This window comes from Passer montanus, unplaced genomic scaffold (genome assembly GCF_014805655.1).
Source record: "Passer montanus isolate IOZ18808 unplaced genomic scaffold, ASM1480565v1 scaffold36, whole genome shotgun sequence".
Classification (NCBI taxonomy): domain Eukaryota; kingdom Metazoa; phylum Chordata; class Aves; order Passeriformes; family Passeridae; genus Passer; species Passer montanus.
Window position 1 is genome coordinate 7,134,229 of NW_024368374.1, and position 15,485 is coordinate 7,149,713.

The 15,485-nt window shown below is 37.5% G+C and overlaps 1 protein-coding gene across 6 annotated transcripts in view; it reads left to right on the top strand.

Annotated features, from left to right (window-relative positions):
- The window catches only part of FNDC3A (fibronectin type III domain containing 3A), a 109,009-nt gene that overhangs the window by 57,363 nt on the left and 36,161 nt on the right, over positions 1-15,485 (top strand). For 4 of the 6 annotated variants that reach the window (XM_039716600.1, XM_039716599.1, XM_039716601.1 and 1 more), the window contains 4 exons: positions 4,034-4,110; positions 8,756-8,993; positions 11,471-11,743; positions 13,817-13,875. In XM_039716600.1, coding sequence (XP_039572534.1) covers positions 4,034-4,110; positions 8,756-8,993; positions 11,471-11,743; positions 13,817-13,875 — 647 coding nt within the window. The remainder of the gene's footprint in view (positions 1-4,033; positions 4,111-8,755; positions 8,994-11,470; positions 11,744-13,816; positions 13,876-15,485) is intronic. The other 2 variants (XM_039716604.1, XM_039716605.1) reach the window with 1 other exon arrangement.

Here is a 15,485-nt window from a genome sequence, read left to right on the forward strand (position 1 = left end):
GAGGTTTTTATGGTCTGCTCAAATAGACACGTTGGAGAAGTTCATCAGCTGTTGCTAGGAGAAGGAGGTATTCCTCCTTGGTGGGATTTCAGGACAATAATAAATTGAGAGTGTGGTGAAACATCTGTGTCTTGGGTTCAGCTTAAATGAACCCTTAGTGAGTTTGATGAGACATTTTTCAGTAATAAAGTAAACCAGTGATGTGCTTGTTTCCACTCCCACAATGTTTCTTTTCCACTTCCTATTTGAGGAACTTGTATACCTGAAAATGTATCAAAGAGTTGAGACCTCCCCTTACCAACAAACAAGTCATCACCATTAATTATATAGTGATTTGGATTAAATCAGTTTTATTTATGTGCAATGAAAAATTAGATGTTTCCTTAACATGAATTCCTGATGCTGTTGTTTGCTGATACTTTATAATAACTCTCACCTCATGGTAAAACACACTGGTTTTGTCATGCAGCACTCCAGCCAATACCCAAAAACATGAAAATTCCTCTTAGAGTGTGTTACACCACAAGAGAGCTGAGATCTTCACATTAGTGAAGAAAAAACACGTGTTTTTATAGCATATTATAATTTTATCTTCAGATAAAATTTTGCAGATTGTAATATGCTTCCTATCAAGAAATCGGTAATCTCGCTGTAAAACACAATGTTCATTCAAAACACCTGTGAAGTCTGCTGAGTTTTTGTCCCGTGCTTATCATTTTCTTGGATGTCCGCCTAGAAATTTCATTTCACAGCCACTTGGAAATCTAATCAGAAATAAATTAAAGTTCTTGAATATTCAAATATGTTTTTGTTTATTCTGGTACTTTAAAGTGCAAAAGATGGGATGCAAATTTTGAAACTACTGATTTGACTCTATTCTAATACTGCAATATTTTTTCAGGTTCATACATTCAGTTTATGCCTTTACTTTTGTGCCTGCTAAGTTATGGTATACTGAAAATGGCTTTGTGGATCAACCTTTGTACTGGATGGGAGATAAGAGCTCTGTGTTTGTCAGAGAGATTAAAGTGCTAAATAAGTAAACCTTAAAAAAAAGGTTGTTAAACAATATTCTCTAGATGCTTACAGCAAAACAAAACAGAAAAGCCAAACAAAGATAATCACCAGTTCTCAAAGAAACCGCTTGCATATGTGAGATTCATCAGCCCCCAAGGACATGATATTCTCTAAGAAGTTCAAGTAAATGTGGTCTTAATTTTCCATTATTTGGAAATTACATAGTTTTAAATTGTGAGTTTAATGGAAGTGTTTTGTACTCATAGAAAGACTGCAGGTAAGCAATGCAAGATACAAGTTGTATAAAATCCACCTTATATAAGAATTTAAAACATTATTTCAATGGCAACTTAAAATAAATGTGCTTCCGTTATTTTTGACCTTTTTGAATTTATTGTAGTAAGGTTGTGCAATATTTTAAGTTTCTTTTGCTGATTTTTGCTTCACTTTAATTTCTTTTTAGCACTTCATATTCAGGAGTAACTTTGGCTGAAACATTTTTGAGTTTCAGATGAGCAAAAACACTGGAAGAATGTTCAGTTCTCAATTTACAGCCTACTGTAGTCTTTATATTCTTCGCTGTTGCACAGTTCAGTGAATAATTCATTAAAGATCTGTTCTTAAAAAGTCTCTTCACTCACTCCCCCTGTTGTGGGTTAGCATTTTGTTGATAATAAAGCTGTGATTATTTTTAGGTAGCATGTTTGTAAACTTCTGTGTCTTATCCTAAAGAAGTTCCTATAATACATGCAATTAAGTTGGATTGCATGCTGCTTTTCTAATGAGTGCTTTTCATTGCTTTTTCCTGCTTTTTGCTTTTAGACAGAGGTACCTTTATTTTTTTGTCAAGTCCATATGTATCAGAGCGAAGTGTGCTAATCTTATTTCCTGTACTTTGCCTTTACTTAGTACTTTCCACTTGCAGATCCTATCATAGTTTTAAAAAACATTAAGGTGGAGCTGTGAATGCCCTTTCAGAAGTATTACTGAGACTGCACTAAGTTGGATTGGTACTTTTGGTAGCTTCAATATACTGAATTAGAAATTTGCAGAATGCAGCCTACAGTGTCTGAATTCCAGCATTTTGTCTTGTGACAGAATTTGTTCAAATTATATAATATTTCAGTATTTCTTTCATTATTAAAATTCAGTGTTTGTTCCTTTGTATTTAAAACACAGTAATGTAAGGATGTCCCTCTTGAGCCTGTACCAAAGTGCTCACTCTGGTAGAGGCCAGTATCAAATACAGCATAAGGATAGGGCAGGCACACAGAAGAAACTTCCTTATTCATTAAGTAAAAGTAGTAGTTATATTTTTTACAGCTCTTAATGGATTATTTCTCCCAAACTGAACCTAATCTTTAGTTTCTACACTGTTCTTAAAGTAAGGAGTTATACAATTTAGCTGTGCATTTTGTGAAAAATTCCCTTATGTTTCCCTGGTGAATTAGTTTACTATCTCTGGTTCTTGAAAATGAGAAACTGTAAATTATCTATCTTTCCATTTTTATGGTTTTTTTAAATAGGTCTTTTACTGTTTCTCTGCTGCCAGCCCTTTAACCATCTTCTGGTGGAAGAATCCTGAATTCCTGGTCTCTTTAATCTTTCCTGATAAACAGGTGGAAAGCCACTGTAAACCTTTTTTTTTGTCCTTTTCTAGTCCTGTGTGTTCTTTTTGAAAAGTGGAGTCAAACACATTTCTCGAGGATTCGAGGTACAGTGTGAATTTATACCACAGCATAATGATGTTTTCTGCTTGTTCCCTGTTCCGTTAGTAATGATTTTTTAATGTTCTCTTTCTTTCTGCGAATACCACTAAACAACTCTTGGCTGGTATTTGTTTAGAAATCCATGTAGTAGCTGCATTGTAGGTTTGTTTACATCTGATTTATGGCTTATCGCTGTAAAGAAATACTTCTGATTTTATCTAGATGCATCACTTTGCACTTACTAACATTATTCCTTCTGGGTTTTTGTCATCTATCAGTGAGTACTGTGAGATCCTTTACTGCTCTCTGAGAGCATAGCAACAATTTATCACCTTGCTGTTAATTTTCTTTTCTGGAAGTTTTGTCTAATACGCAGAACAGGTTCTTTAGGTGCCTGTGGGACTCTTTTCTTGGTCACTCGAAGAACTTCAAAAGCTGATCGTTTACTTCTCTTAGTTTCCTGTTCTCCAATCTCCAGTTATTTATGGAAAGACCTTTTCCCTTTCTAACCAAAGGCAGCATTACTTCTTTAAGAGTCTTTGAGAGACGTTGTCAAAAGCTTTTTGAAAATTCAAGTATGTGACAGCATCCTTGTGCTCTTTGAAGGTATCTGATTTTCTAGGCAATACTTTATCCACAAATGCCACCTTAACACATTCCCATTGTGTCATATTTATCTAAGTGTGTGTAAACTCCTTTTTTTATGGTTTGCATGGTACAGGGATCACCATGTTGTCCTGACTTTTCCCATTAGCTGGAGCAGACTTACTAGTTGGTAATACACTGGCTTTTCCCCAGCACCAGTGTGAGACAGTTCATGTCTCACCACCTCCTGCTGCTGTGGTACTGAGACTACTTTAGTTTTTAAGACCACAGTAAAAACCAGCCATTTTGTAAGTAATTTGCTTTGTAACTCTTAATTGAATATGATCTGGTTTCAGCAGCTTGTTTCAAGTACTTTTGTTTGTTTCTGTTTTATAGTCTCTTCTATTCTCATTTCATCTTGGGGCATTTCTTTTGATTTGTCATCAGTTGAGTTTTTACATGAGTTCTTCAATGAGTTTATTGACAGAGATGGGAGAAATATCTGCTGGGGATTTTTTTTAGCTTGTTTGTAGTTTTGTTCAACTGTTTTTTTAGATTTCAAAGAGTGCCCTTTGCTATAATTTTTTCTGTACAGTTCATTGCCTTTGTTTATCCATGTTATCTTGTATATTTTTCACAGAGACTTCGCAGCTCAGTATGTTCTTTTAGCTTTCTCAAATTATTAAATTGTGCTGTACTGAATATTTCTGTAACCCACTTAGGTCCTGCTCAGGTTCCAATGATGTCCCCAAATGGTTCAGTGCCTACTATTTATGTGCCTCCTGGATATGCCCCACAGGTATGTCACTTCACTTGCTTCTTAATTGATTTATTTTCATGCAAATTTTGGAACTGGAACCATAATTCCTAATTCAATAAAATAATTTGTTAGATTGCAGTCACTGTGATCAAGCAAGGAGATAAGAGGAGATGTCTCTCAGTATTTCTGAGATGGGAGACTTCTCATGCTGTGTCTGTGCCTGTTCAGTTATATATTAACTATGTACATGACAGTAGCAAGCACAGTTCCTTGCTGAGTTCAGAATCCTAATGTACTAGATGCCTTCTGAATATAAAATGCAATCATGACCCAAATATCTGCTTGTGCAGGACCTGTACTGATTCCTGTGTTAGTGAATATTTTCTCTTGGCAGCAATATATATATATATATATAATTTATATGTGTACATAGTTCATGTCTGGGAAGTTCCCTGCAGATAAGGAGAAAAACAGGTCAGTTGAAAAAGTACAGCAAACAACATGGAAAAAATGTCAGAAGTCCATTGGGACTCGGTTATCATATAAGTGTTTCCACCACTTATCTTAAAATGGGGCTCTCATTTTTTCACTGCTGTGTGATTCCTAATTTAGATGGATGGAAATTAAATGTGAGCTAGATAACCTGGACATCCTTTAAAGTAGATTAAAAGGATGATTTCTCTTGGCTATTTCTGACATGTGAGTTATAATGAAATGTGTGGCCTTGTAGATGGTGCCTGTTTCTTTCCCTCACTGTAGAACAAGTCTAGAGCTTAGTAGGTCAGATGTGGAAGTCAGAGCTTTGAATGCCACTCCCCATGATGTAAGTCTCTCTCAAGACATTCTGTTTTCGTGACCAGTCTGTCTCTGACTTAGTGTGCATCCAGTGCTGTACACTGAGAAGGGACTACAATGCATAAACATGCAACAAAAAAGCCCACAGTGTCAGCACATGTTGGGCAAATTATTTAAACAGCATTAAAAAATTGTCCTCTAGCAAAAGAAAAGGCTCTTAGGGCGGGCGGACTACTACTCTGATTTTATCTTTCATCTCTTGGAAGTTGACTGATAAGTTGATTCTATGCATCCTTTGTAGTTGAGTTCCCAAGCAAGAAGAATAATGACTTATAAATAATCATTAAAAGTCCATACATCTACAGGCCGTAGTAAAAAGTTCTGATTCCTATTAAAATTCATTTTTAAAGAACTGAAAGAAGTTTAGAGCCAAGTGAAAATTGGAATTTTACTATATTTATTTGTTTTCATTTGATGAAGTACATATTTTAAAAGTTGTGTAACATGTGCCTTTCTGAAAAATACTTTTGGAATTAGTTTGTCCTTCCTTTGAGGACAATTTGAATCAAAGATGCTGAAGGGCTGGGTCTTGCTGAGGCCCATTCATTAGCCTTTCACTGGAGTTTGTTAGTCCAAGCAGGTGTTGTTTTAGCACAGCACTCTGACCTTTGAGCTGAAGGTGCCTCACATCTATCCAGCTCAGAGTGCAGGTGGCATGAGCTCATCTGCTGTTTTCATCTGAGCAGAAGTACTGTGGTCCAGGACAACCTGTAGTTTATAAGCCTTCTGAAGTGTTTATTACTGACAAAACATACCAGACTTTGAGGTTTATGATGGGAGTTCCTCTTACAAGCCAGAAGATTTGATAGCAGTCTTGCAAAACATGGAAGTCTAACATTATCGAGCTAAGAGTTTTCCCAGACTTACTGCAGTCCTAGCAAACTTCTGTGGTTTCCTTTAGGTATAGTATATTTTTAAAGGTCAGCAGCTGCAGCTATTTTTTTTGTTGAATAGGAAACCAGCTAAATGTCCTGAAGTGTCAGCCAGGAAGAACTTCAAAATGACCATGTTTTGCCTCTCCATTTTCACTTAGTTCTATAGTGCCTCTGCTTGCTTCAGTTCCTGTTTGGCAGTGATACAGTGTACTGTCCTCTGTTAGAAGTTGGGGATAACCACTGAATAAAAGATTTACTTTTCTTATGTCACATAACTAAAAAAGTGACTCATCAGAGCTGATTTCCTTTTCCCTTCCTCTTCTTTTGGAACTGTAGTTGTAAAACTGAAAGAAAGCACATCCTTATTCATCCTCTCTTAAGACTGTCCGCAGTGAGTTTTCCAGTGACGTTTGGTTGGTTCACTCAACTGAACAGGCCTGTGCCAGAACCACATTTTGCTAGCACCACTGGGATAATAGAGAGCTTGTTTACTTTTTAAACTTAAAATTATAGACTTAGCATGATGCTCTGGCTGCTTTTTGGAGCATTTTTATCTGTGTAGTTGTCTGCTAGAGGCCTACCATTGAGCAGATGTTAGATCTGGAAGCACAGTTACAGGCTTGTTAAACAGAAGGTCCCTGCTGTTATGGATTGGGTGACTATTTCTAAGTCACTTAGCTATTAGCAGGCCCGAGGAAACAAGTTGTAAACTAAGCAGCTCGTTTGTTTTTTAATGGGAGCTGCTTCCCACATAATCTGAGTCTACTCATAAAATCATAATAAGTTGCAGTATTTTGGGGGTTTTGTAACCAAAAGGGACTTAAATAATTAAAACTACATTTCAGTGTTTAGAGAACTTCATTGGACAGGAGAGGTTCTACTTATATTTACTGCTAATATATTCTGCCTTTAGGATACCACACAGCTATGGTTACACAGATTTGAATTGTACTGTCTTTAATTACTCCTTCCCAAGAAGGAACAATTTCTGTGTACTGAAAATAACCCATTTCTTAAAGTCATATGGTGTGCATGTTTTTTAAAGCTGTGTTCACTTGGGTAACATTAATTTCCAACTGTCTGTTAAGTAAAGTGGGGTCAGCTCTATTGTATACACACTTCTGTGTCTTCTGAATGTTGTTGCATGTGCATATCCTACAGTACCAGAAGCATGCAGCTCTATCTACAGCACTGTTTCTCTCAGCACAGTGGTGAAGTTTTGAAACAATTTCCTGTACCCATCTCACTTACCTTGCATTGGTTCAGCTAGCAGGATAATTTGGGGCTGTACAAATTAGATTGCTGGCAGAGAAAACAAAATCAGAAGCTCTGTTCCAGATGTACCAGATGCACATCAACCCCTAATGGGGACATGGTAAAACCAATGATTCTCCAAGCAGCTTTCTGTCACGGACTTGATGGAAGCATTCACTCTAGGGTACAGGGCTAAATCTAGCCAAGCATGATTCCATTAACCTTAAACAGTGGAGCTGAAAGCAGCTTGGCACTAAGTGTTTTGATCTATTGATCTGTTCCTGTTGCACCAGGATGTTTATTGGTGTATGTGTACATGTCCCCATCTCATTTCAAATGTCAGTGAAAACTTATGTCACAGGGTTGATTTGTCCCCTGCTATCGAATGTAGTCATGATACTCCATTCTTCTCCCCCTTTTCTGGATAAATGTTCATCTAAAACCTTCCACTGCAGTTTCTGCTGTGACTTTATTCTACAGCATTTTAGTAGGAAATGAAGAACAGTTTATTCTTTGGCATCCCATACACTAAAGTTACTGACACCACAATGCATACAAGTCAAAATATGCCAAGATCATCTCTAGGTGTCACCAACAGTCATGTATTTATGTGACTTTACAAACATTTAGAGAGGGTAATGATGTGAGGTGCTTCAGGGACAGACCCTTGTTCCTGGTCTAGTTGATGACCCACCCTCCCTTACTGAACATTTTCTGCTTCAGTACTTGGTACAGTTTGTGCCCGCTCTCCACCAGAGCCCCACGTGCTGCACAGCCCAGACATGCTGCAAGTACCATGCTCAGCACACCTCAGCTCCGTGCATCTTACAGATTCTCACCATGGCATTGCATATGCTACTGCCATTGCTTAGAATTTCTGCCAGCATTGCTAAGGGCCACACTCGGGTACCTCACACAAAGGCTGCTGTCACACCTCCCATTTGCTAACTTTTCACAATCCCTTGCACTACAGTCTGCCAGTGCCTGCCAAAAAGGCCCTTGTTTTCTGAGTAGCATGTGACTTCCTGCAGGATTCAGAACCTCTTTACAGGTAGAAGGATATGGCGAGGAGAAGGACAAAAAATTTTAGAACTGTTTGACTGGTGAAGGAGTTTTGAGAGGGCTGACTACCATCCTGGTAGTTTGTTTGCTAACAGCTTGATGCAGATGGTGGTTGCTGCAGGGCCAGTGTGCAGATGTCTCCTGGGTTAGTGTTGGTGGGCTGAGTTGGGGACAGAGCAAAAACCAGACACTTCTTAGCTTTTCTCTCGCTATTGATGCAGAGTGAGGTCTGTCAGTTCACCAGTTCATTTCTAGGGAGCAATCTAGTTGTTAAGCTGTAGGACAAATCCTACAGCAGTGTAGCATACAGGTGGTGTGAATGAGGATGGAAACAGGACCCATAGGAGAAGCTTGGCTTGTGCCATAAATACACCAGGTTGTTTGTTAGATACTCTTTAGAGTCAGATTTTTTTTTTCTTTCCCACCACATTGAGAAATTAATGGCATTGCTGCAGTTAAAATACTTAACATAGATAGTTCTTTAATGTCCCTTTTTTTCCTTTTTTCCCCTTGCTTTCCTGTTTTATTTTCATCAGATTTAAGGGGTTTACTATTCTTGATTTTGTTTAAGGATCTATAGAAACATATTTTTCAGACTGTCATTTCTCTTTTGGTGTGTGATGTCTCTCACTGTACAGGTTATTGAGGATAACGGTGTTCGAAGGGTTGTGGTGGTTCCCCAGGCTCCAGAATTCCATCCTGGTGGTCACACAGTGATACACAGGCCTCCACATCCCCCACTGCCTGGCTTCCTTCCTCTTCCAGCCATGATACCCCCTCCACCCCGTCACATATACTCACCTGTGACTGGAGCCGGTGACATGGCAACGCAGTACATTCCACAGTATCACACTTCTCAAGTCTATGGGGATGTGGGTAAGTAGCTCATCAAATATTGCAAGTTTTGTCAAAGTGAATAATGTTCTGCTCATTTCCAGCATCTGTTATGTTGTTGTGTGGCTTTGTTAAGCAAAACTTACAGCTTCAGTGGGAGTCATACGCAAAAAAATGTTATGTGGATACCATCCTTGATTTGGCTGAAGCTTATTATTCCAGAGGTTCTTTTTAATTTATTTGTTTGTCTGTTCAGTGAAACACTAAAGTTAGAGATTATTTCTTACATGTACAAGTTGCAGATTTTCCCAGGAAAGCGATGCAGAAAGTGTTTGTAGTGATTCAGCATTTAAATCTGTGCCTGAGCACTGTTCTGAGATCTCGTGTCTTGCAAACATCCTGTTTGAAGCATGAAATAGGAATTCTTAGTATTAAGGAAAAAAGTGGTCCATTTTCCATAAAACTATACACATTTAATTGAATGTCCCTTTGAAGTTGAGTTGGAGTAATGAGGTGCCACTAACCTAAATTTAATGAAGTGGTTAAAGCCATCTTTGATAGTGCTGTCGACATCTGCCTTTATTGTGGTTTGGAGGCAAAGTGTATTTGTGTTCTAACTCAGGGGCTGGTTTGTTAGATTAATGTTTACATTTCTGGTAGACTTGCTTTTCTTTAGATAAGGCAGGTGCCAACCTTGACAGACTTTGAGAGCAGTTCTAGGTTTCTGTTTTTAGAGAAAGCTAGAAGCTATGAGGAGGGAGGTTAAACACAGCTTTTCAACATTCTTTGATACTACTAAAATAACCTAAAAATGGCCTTCATCAATTTGCTGAGCTTAAATAGCTAGGATGAGCAAATTGATCAGATAAGAATATACCAATGTCTTTATCTTCCTGGAATTCTAGTGTTTCTGTATTCTTATGTTGTACTTAGTTTCTTCTTTTACTACTTCGATAATGGTAGATTACTAGATGCTCTTTAGGTGCTTATATGTAGTTTTATTAATTTCCTGATTTCCTGTAGATGGCAGTTGTTTGCTTTTAGTTTGCTAAATTAAGAAATGGGTATGATAATTAAACACATAAAATGATGCTTCTTAATAGAATAATATTCTTTTAGATTTCTTCTGTCATGTTATATCACTTGAAATATGAATTCAGTGATAATTTGCTAAACTGCTAATGTAAAAAAATTATAAAGTGGGATTCTTTGCTTTATTTTCAGTGTATATGTAAAATGCCTTTGGCTTTAGGAAAGTTAAGTATTAATACTATGATGTGTTATTTATTTGCTACAGATTTAATATTTAATTTTGTATCTCTTACTTTGGCTGTTGCTTTCAAAAGTCAAAACCCACACTTAGGCTCCTATTTCAGGAATCTAAATTTAAGGAAAAAACCAAACAAAAAAAACCTACAGAAAACAACCAGCTCCTCAGAGAGCACAGTAGTTCCCTGACATGAGCAGTGAACTCTCTAAAGGTAGTGAAAAATCACATATCTAAATAGACACAGCTTATCTTGAAGTCCTCTGTCAAACTTTCTGTGATTTAAGCTGACTTAAAAAACAACAGAAATGGAGAAGTTCTATAATTTTTTTTATCCTTGCAAGGAAGTTCTTATTTGATGTTATTTTCAGTACTTCTTATCTCTTAAGTAATAGCAAATAATATTCTTTAGACTGACTTATCGAACTTACCTGAAAATGAGCAAATTCTATGGTGATTTTGAAGGATGTATTTTTTTTTAAAGCTTTCAGTATTTATCATAGACAAGGCTACACTGAGGAAACACTTGATATATAAAGATTTGATTCAGTAAAGTGTTTCTAAGCATAAAGTGAAATTAATACAAATGTTAGAACTGGACAGAGGAGTTCACCACTTCACAGTTTAATGCTGTCAGTAGCCTGGTACTGACTTTTTTCCAAAACCAATTCTGACTTACAGATGAGACTTTGGTGCTACTGCAGCAATGCCTGGGGTTACTGGGTACAGGTACAGTGCACTTACAAGGCCTGGCCAAGCTGTCTTCAGTGTTTTAGTGTCTTTCCACAGCCCCATAGAACACAGGTTCTATGTTTCTCTGCTTTTATGGGTGTTTTCCCTGTTGATTCCTGCTGAAGTGTCATTAAAATATTAGAGCTCTAGCTGCATTCCAGAACTTAATGGATATTTTTATTCAACATTACATCAAACCTCCTCCCAAGTAGTAAAGTAGCACATTTTTTCTGTATAGACTTCATCCTGTACCTCACAGCTCAAGGAAGATTATAGAAATGTTTCAAGAATAATTTTTAAGTGGAGAAAATATGAGGGAAGGAAAGATGACACTCTCTTCCCTAACATATTGTTAATGTCATTTAGTGGTATCAGTTTACCTGCAGGACACCTCAGTTTTCAAATAGGAGTAGAGATATAATTTTACACACTGGTGCACATTTAACTTACATAGCATTTTTAGGTAGATTTTAAAATTAGATTTGGTTCTTAATTGTTTGTTTTTTCTTCCTTCATTTAGATACTCTGCCTGCTCATGGAAGATCCAACTTTAGAGATGAAAGGTCTAGTAAAACATATGAAAGGTTACAAAAAAAGTTAAAAGATCGACATGGAACTCAGAAGGATAAGTTAAACAGTCCTCCGTCATCTCCTCAGAAATGTCCTTCTCCTACAAGTGAACCTAATGGACTTACAAAAGGACAGGATGCAGCTGGAATAAGCACAGGTTCTACCAAATGCAAGTCTTTGGGTAAAGGAAAAAGCAATTCTCAGACAGACACAGAAGTAGAAGGTAGGTGTTATCAAAAAATACTGCATGCACACACATATTAATATATGATGCAAGTCCAGTGTCTGGACTGGACAGATAATCATATATTATTGTTACAGTGGCTGAACAGAACATTTGTAAATAGAACACCACACTTTGACAGTCCTGACGTTGAGTAGCAGCCTCTAAGTGCCCTACATAGAGTGGAGTTAAGGGTGGTCAACCTGCTCATCACATGGGAATGTGAGCCTAAGAAAAAAAAACTACTGGTATGGAAGTCTCCATGTAAATTTGAGGAAATATTACGAGTCACACTTCATGACACTGTTTAAAGAAAAATCTCTGCTTTGTTTGGAGTGCTTGCATTTTAAGGAATCACTGAATATTGATGGCCTGCTTGATACTGTAGAAAATATGGAAAGAATAGAGTGTCTGAATCAGAAAATATTAATCCAAGTTGATAAAGAATATTTTGGAAAGGAGATACTGCTGTTACATAAAATTGATCTGTCCCTACCCACTCGCTGTTGAAGGCCCTTGTAGAAAAAGGCTGGTCCTCACATCAGTCCCTGTGAGTTCATGTTTTCTAAGACACTACCATAGAGAGTGTGCTTATTATTATCTTTATTTCACTGGAAAGCTTGTGATCTCATAGATGGACTGAATTCACTCAGTCATACAGACATTGTCAAATCTGATGATGTGTCACTATGCGACTTTGAGGTCTCTGCCATAGTCCTTCAGATTGTGAACATGACGTCAAAGACTTGTCATCAGCCAGGAGCATTGTTCTCAGAATAAGGAACTGTAATTGGTGATGCTAAGGGAAATAAGCCATGATTTTTCTCAATTCTCTGAAGTTTGCTTTGAGATAATAATTTTGTGCCGATGTATGTTAGATTGCTGTAAACCAAAAGAATTGTGCAGAAAGTACATCTAATCAAAAACAAGAAATCTCAACCTAGTAGAGCTGTTTAAAAACATGTGCAGATGATATCTTGGGCAAACTTAGTACCAAAGGTCACATTTGAGATACAGCCTAAAATCAGAAGTTGGGAACTTGCTCCAAACCTGAATATTTGTTGCTATAGTTCCAGAGTGGCAGTTTACTTTCTGTTGAGCTTCAGTTTACTTTCTGTTTGTTGGTGTTTATCTGTGAGCTAACTTTTACAAGGAACAAGTGATGAAATGTACTGTTGTTTACACAGTACAAAAATTATGTTGGTGTTTCCTTAGAAGTATTTTACATGAAAAATGGGAATGTCCACTTCTCAAAATTATTTTAGGAGACATTGGGGAAAATTATGTACTGAGACTTAGACTTGTCAAAGAAAAGGCGGAGACTTAGAGTTGCCATACAAGTCAGAAAAGCATTTTATTTGTTTCAACAGCATAAACCATCTTAGAAACAGAGTTGTAAATAGATTTGATCTATGTTTTTTAAAGAATTTTGTCAGGCTTTGCTTTTCTTTTATGTTTAGTTTAAGGCAGGTTAAATGAATTAAAAATGCCTGGCCATACCTTCAAAACTGAGTAGCCTGTTACTTACACTATTGAGATAATAAAATTTCAATATTATGTGAGAAAAGCAGATAAAATGCTTTCTGTAAACTATAAATCCCTTATAAAGCTCAGCTATACCTTCAGCTGGCACAAAACACCTTAAATTGTTTCCCTTGCAATTGAGGAAGGCCAGCAGTGTTACCAGTAGGCTTCCAGCTGATGAGCAATAACATATTTGAACTACTGTAACCTGACTGCATCTACATCCAAAGAGAAATCTGTGGGAAATATCCAAGATCTTAAGTTTTCCAGAAGAGCATTTGGTTTAAAGTTATACATTAATAAATGATAGCCAGGCTTTCTGTATTCCATAATGCACAGAAGGGCTTTAGAAATAGTATTATATTAACAACTTCTTTAGAAGCGTTTTTGGTTTCATGTTGTCCTAGATGAATGAAAGTTAGCAAGATGTTCTCCTTTATAAATGCTTTCTTCTGTGTGCAGTTGTTGCATTTGAAGAGCTATTTCACTGTAAAGTTACTGCACAATATTCATGGATACTTCTCTTTTGCTTTGATTTTGTTTTTTAAGAAAAGGATGAAGAAACAAAAGCACTGGAAGCACTTCTTTCTAACATAGCCAAGCCAGTGGTAAGTAACAAAAGCTTTCCATAAAATCAGATTTTATCTGTTGCTATTTTACACAGTCGCATCTCCGTTTCTCTCTCTTAAGTTTAAAGCGTCTTTAATTTTCCATACTAAAGCAAATTCTCTTAACTTCCAGTCCACTGTACTTTAAACAACCAAAGCAATTTTTAGTGTATTCACATTTATGAAACTAAAATTTTCTTGATACTTACACTGCAGAATTCTTCCTGGCTATTCTGTGAATCTCAGTATTAACAGAATTATTTAAAAAACATAGAGATTGTAGCATTGCCAGTAGCATAATGATGCTGCTTAATGGAATATGATGCTTAACATAATATTATACTGCAGAATCTGTTCTCAATTTCCTGCAACTTTGTTTAGCCTTAACTGTTCAGGAAGCAATTTTACACACCACATATCTCTAGGCATGAGTGATGCCTGGCAAGGTTTTGGAAACATCACCAAAAATGAGGTTTTGTAAAACCTTATTTGCAAAGTAGAGAAAAAATATGACCTATTTCTCTTTTAAGAGTTTTTGGCAGCTTCAGGGAGGAGAGACATAAAATTCACCACAGAACATGACTGTCAGCAGTGATCTTCTGACCTACCTACTTGAAAATTTACCAACATACTTTCAGTTTGTAAAACTGATGCATATTTTTGTGTAGATACTCTTTAAAGTACTGTTGCCAAATTCAGTAGTTTCTTGAATTAAGGAGCAGGCCAGTGATTTTTTCTTTCATTGTCTGGACCTTCCCTGGTCCCAACCTTGCTGTGAAGATTTGCACATCTTTTCCAAAAATCTTCACCACAGTCATGAGTCCACCGTCTTGCGTGAGTAAAAACAGTCTGTGTTCCCCATGGTAGCGTAGTCCATACAACTGAAACTCCAGGAGGAGCTTGCCATGGGTTTGTCCAGTCAGTCAGCTGCTTCCTCCAATCATCTACTACCTACTTTTTTCCCTTCACTTTCCAGGCAGCCTCGCCCCAGTTTAGTGCCCTACCCTTGATTCTTCTTTCGTATGTTTCTTTACAGCCTGATGAGGAGAGGCCAAGAGAGCTGGGGCTGTTTAGCCTGGAGAAGTGAAGGCTCAGAGGGGATCTTATCAATGTATATAGATATCTGCAAGGCAAGTGCACAGAGGATGGAGCCAGGCTCTTTTCAGTATGCCCAGCATCAGAACCAGAGGCAGTGGGCCTAAACTGAAACACAGAAGGTTCCCTCTGAACATCAGGAAACATTTTCGTACTGTGAGGATGTCAGCTCTGGCACAACTTGGCCAGAGAGTTTGTGGAGCCTACCTCTTTGGAGATACTGAAAATCTGTCTGGACATAGTTCTGGGCAGCTGGCTTTATGTGGCCCTGCTTAAAAAAGGGAGTTGGACCACATGACCTCCAGGGGTCCCTTCCAACTTCAGCCATTCTGTGAGTCTGTGGTTGTCCAAGCACTGAGCAGAGATTGTATAGAGGACACTTGGTGTCCTGCTGTGTCCAAGTATCAGGATGGATTGACATGTCTTCAGTGCCCCTTTGTCATGGCTAGGCAGCATGGAGATGGGAGCTGTCTGAAATTGGGGTGTTGGCAATGGTTACATTGCCAAGGAGAGCT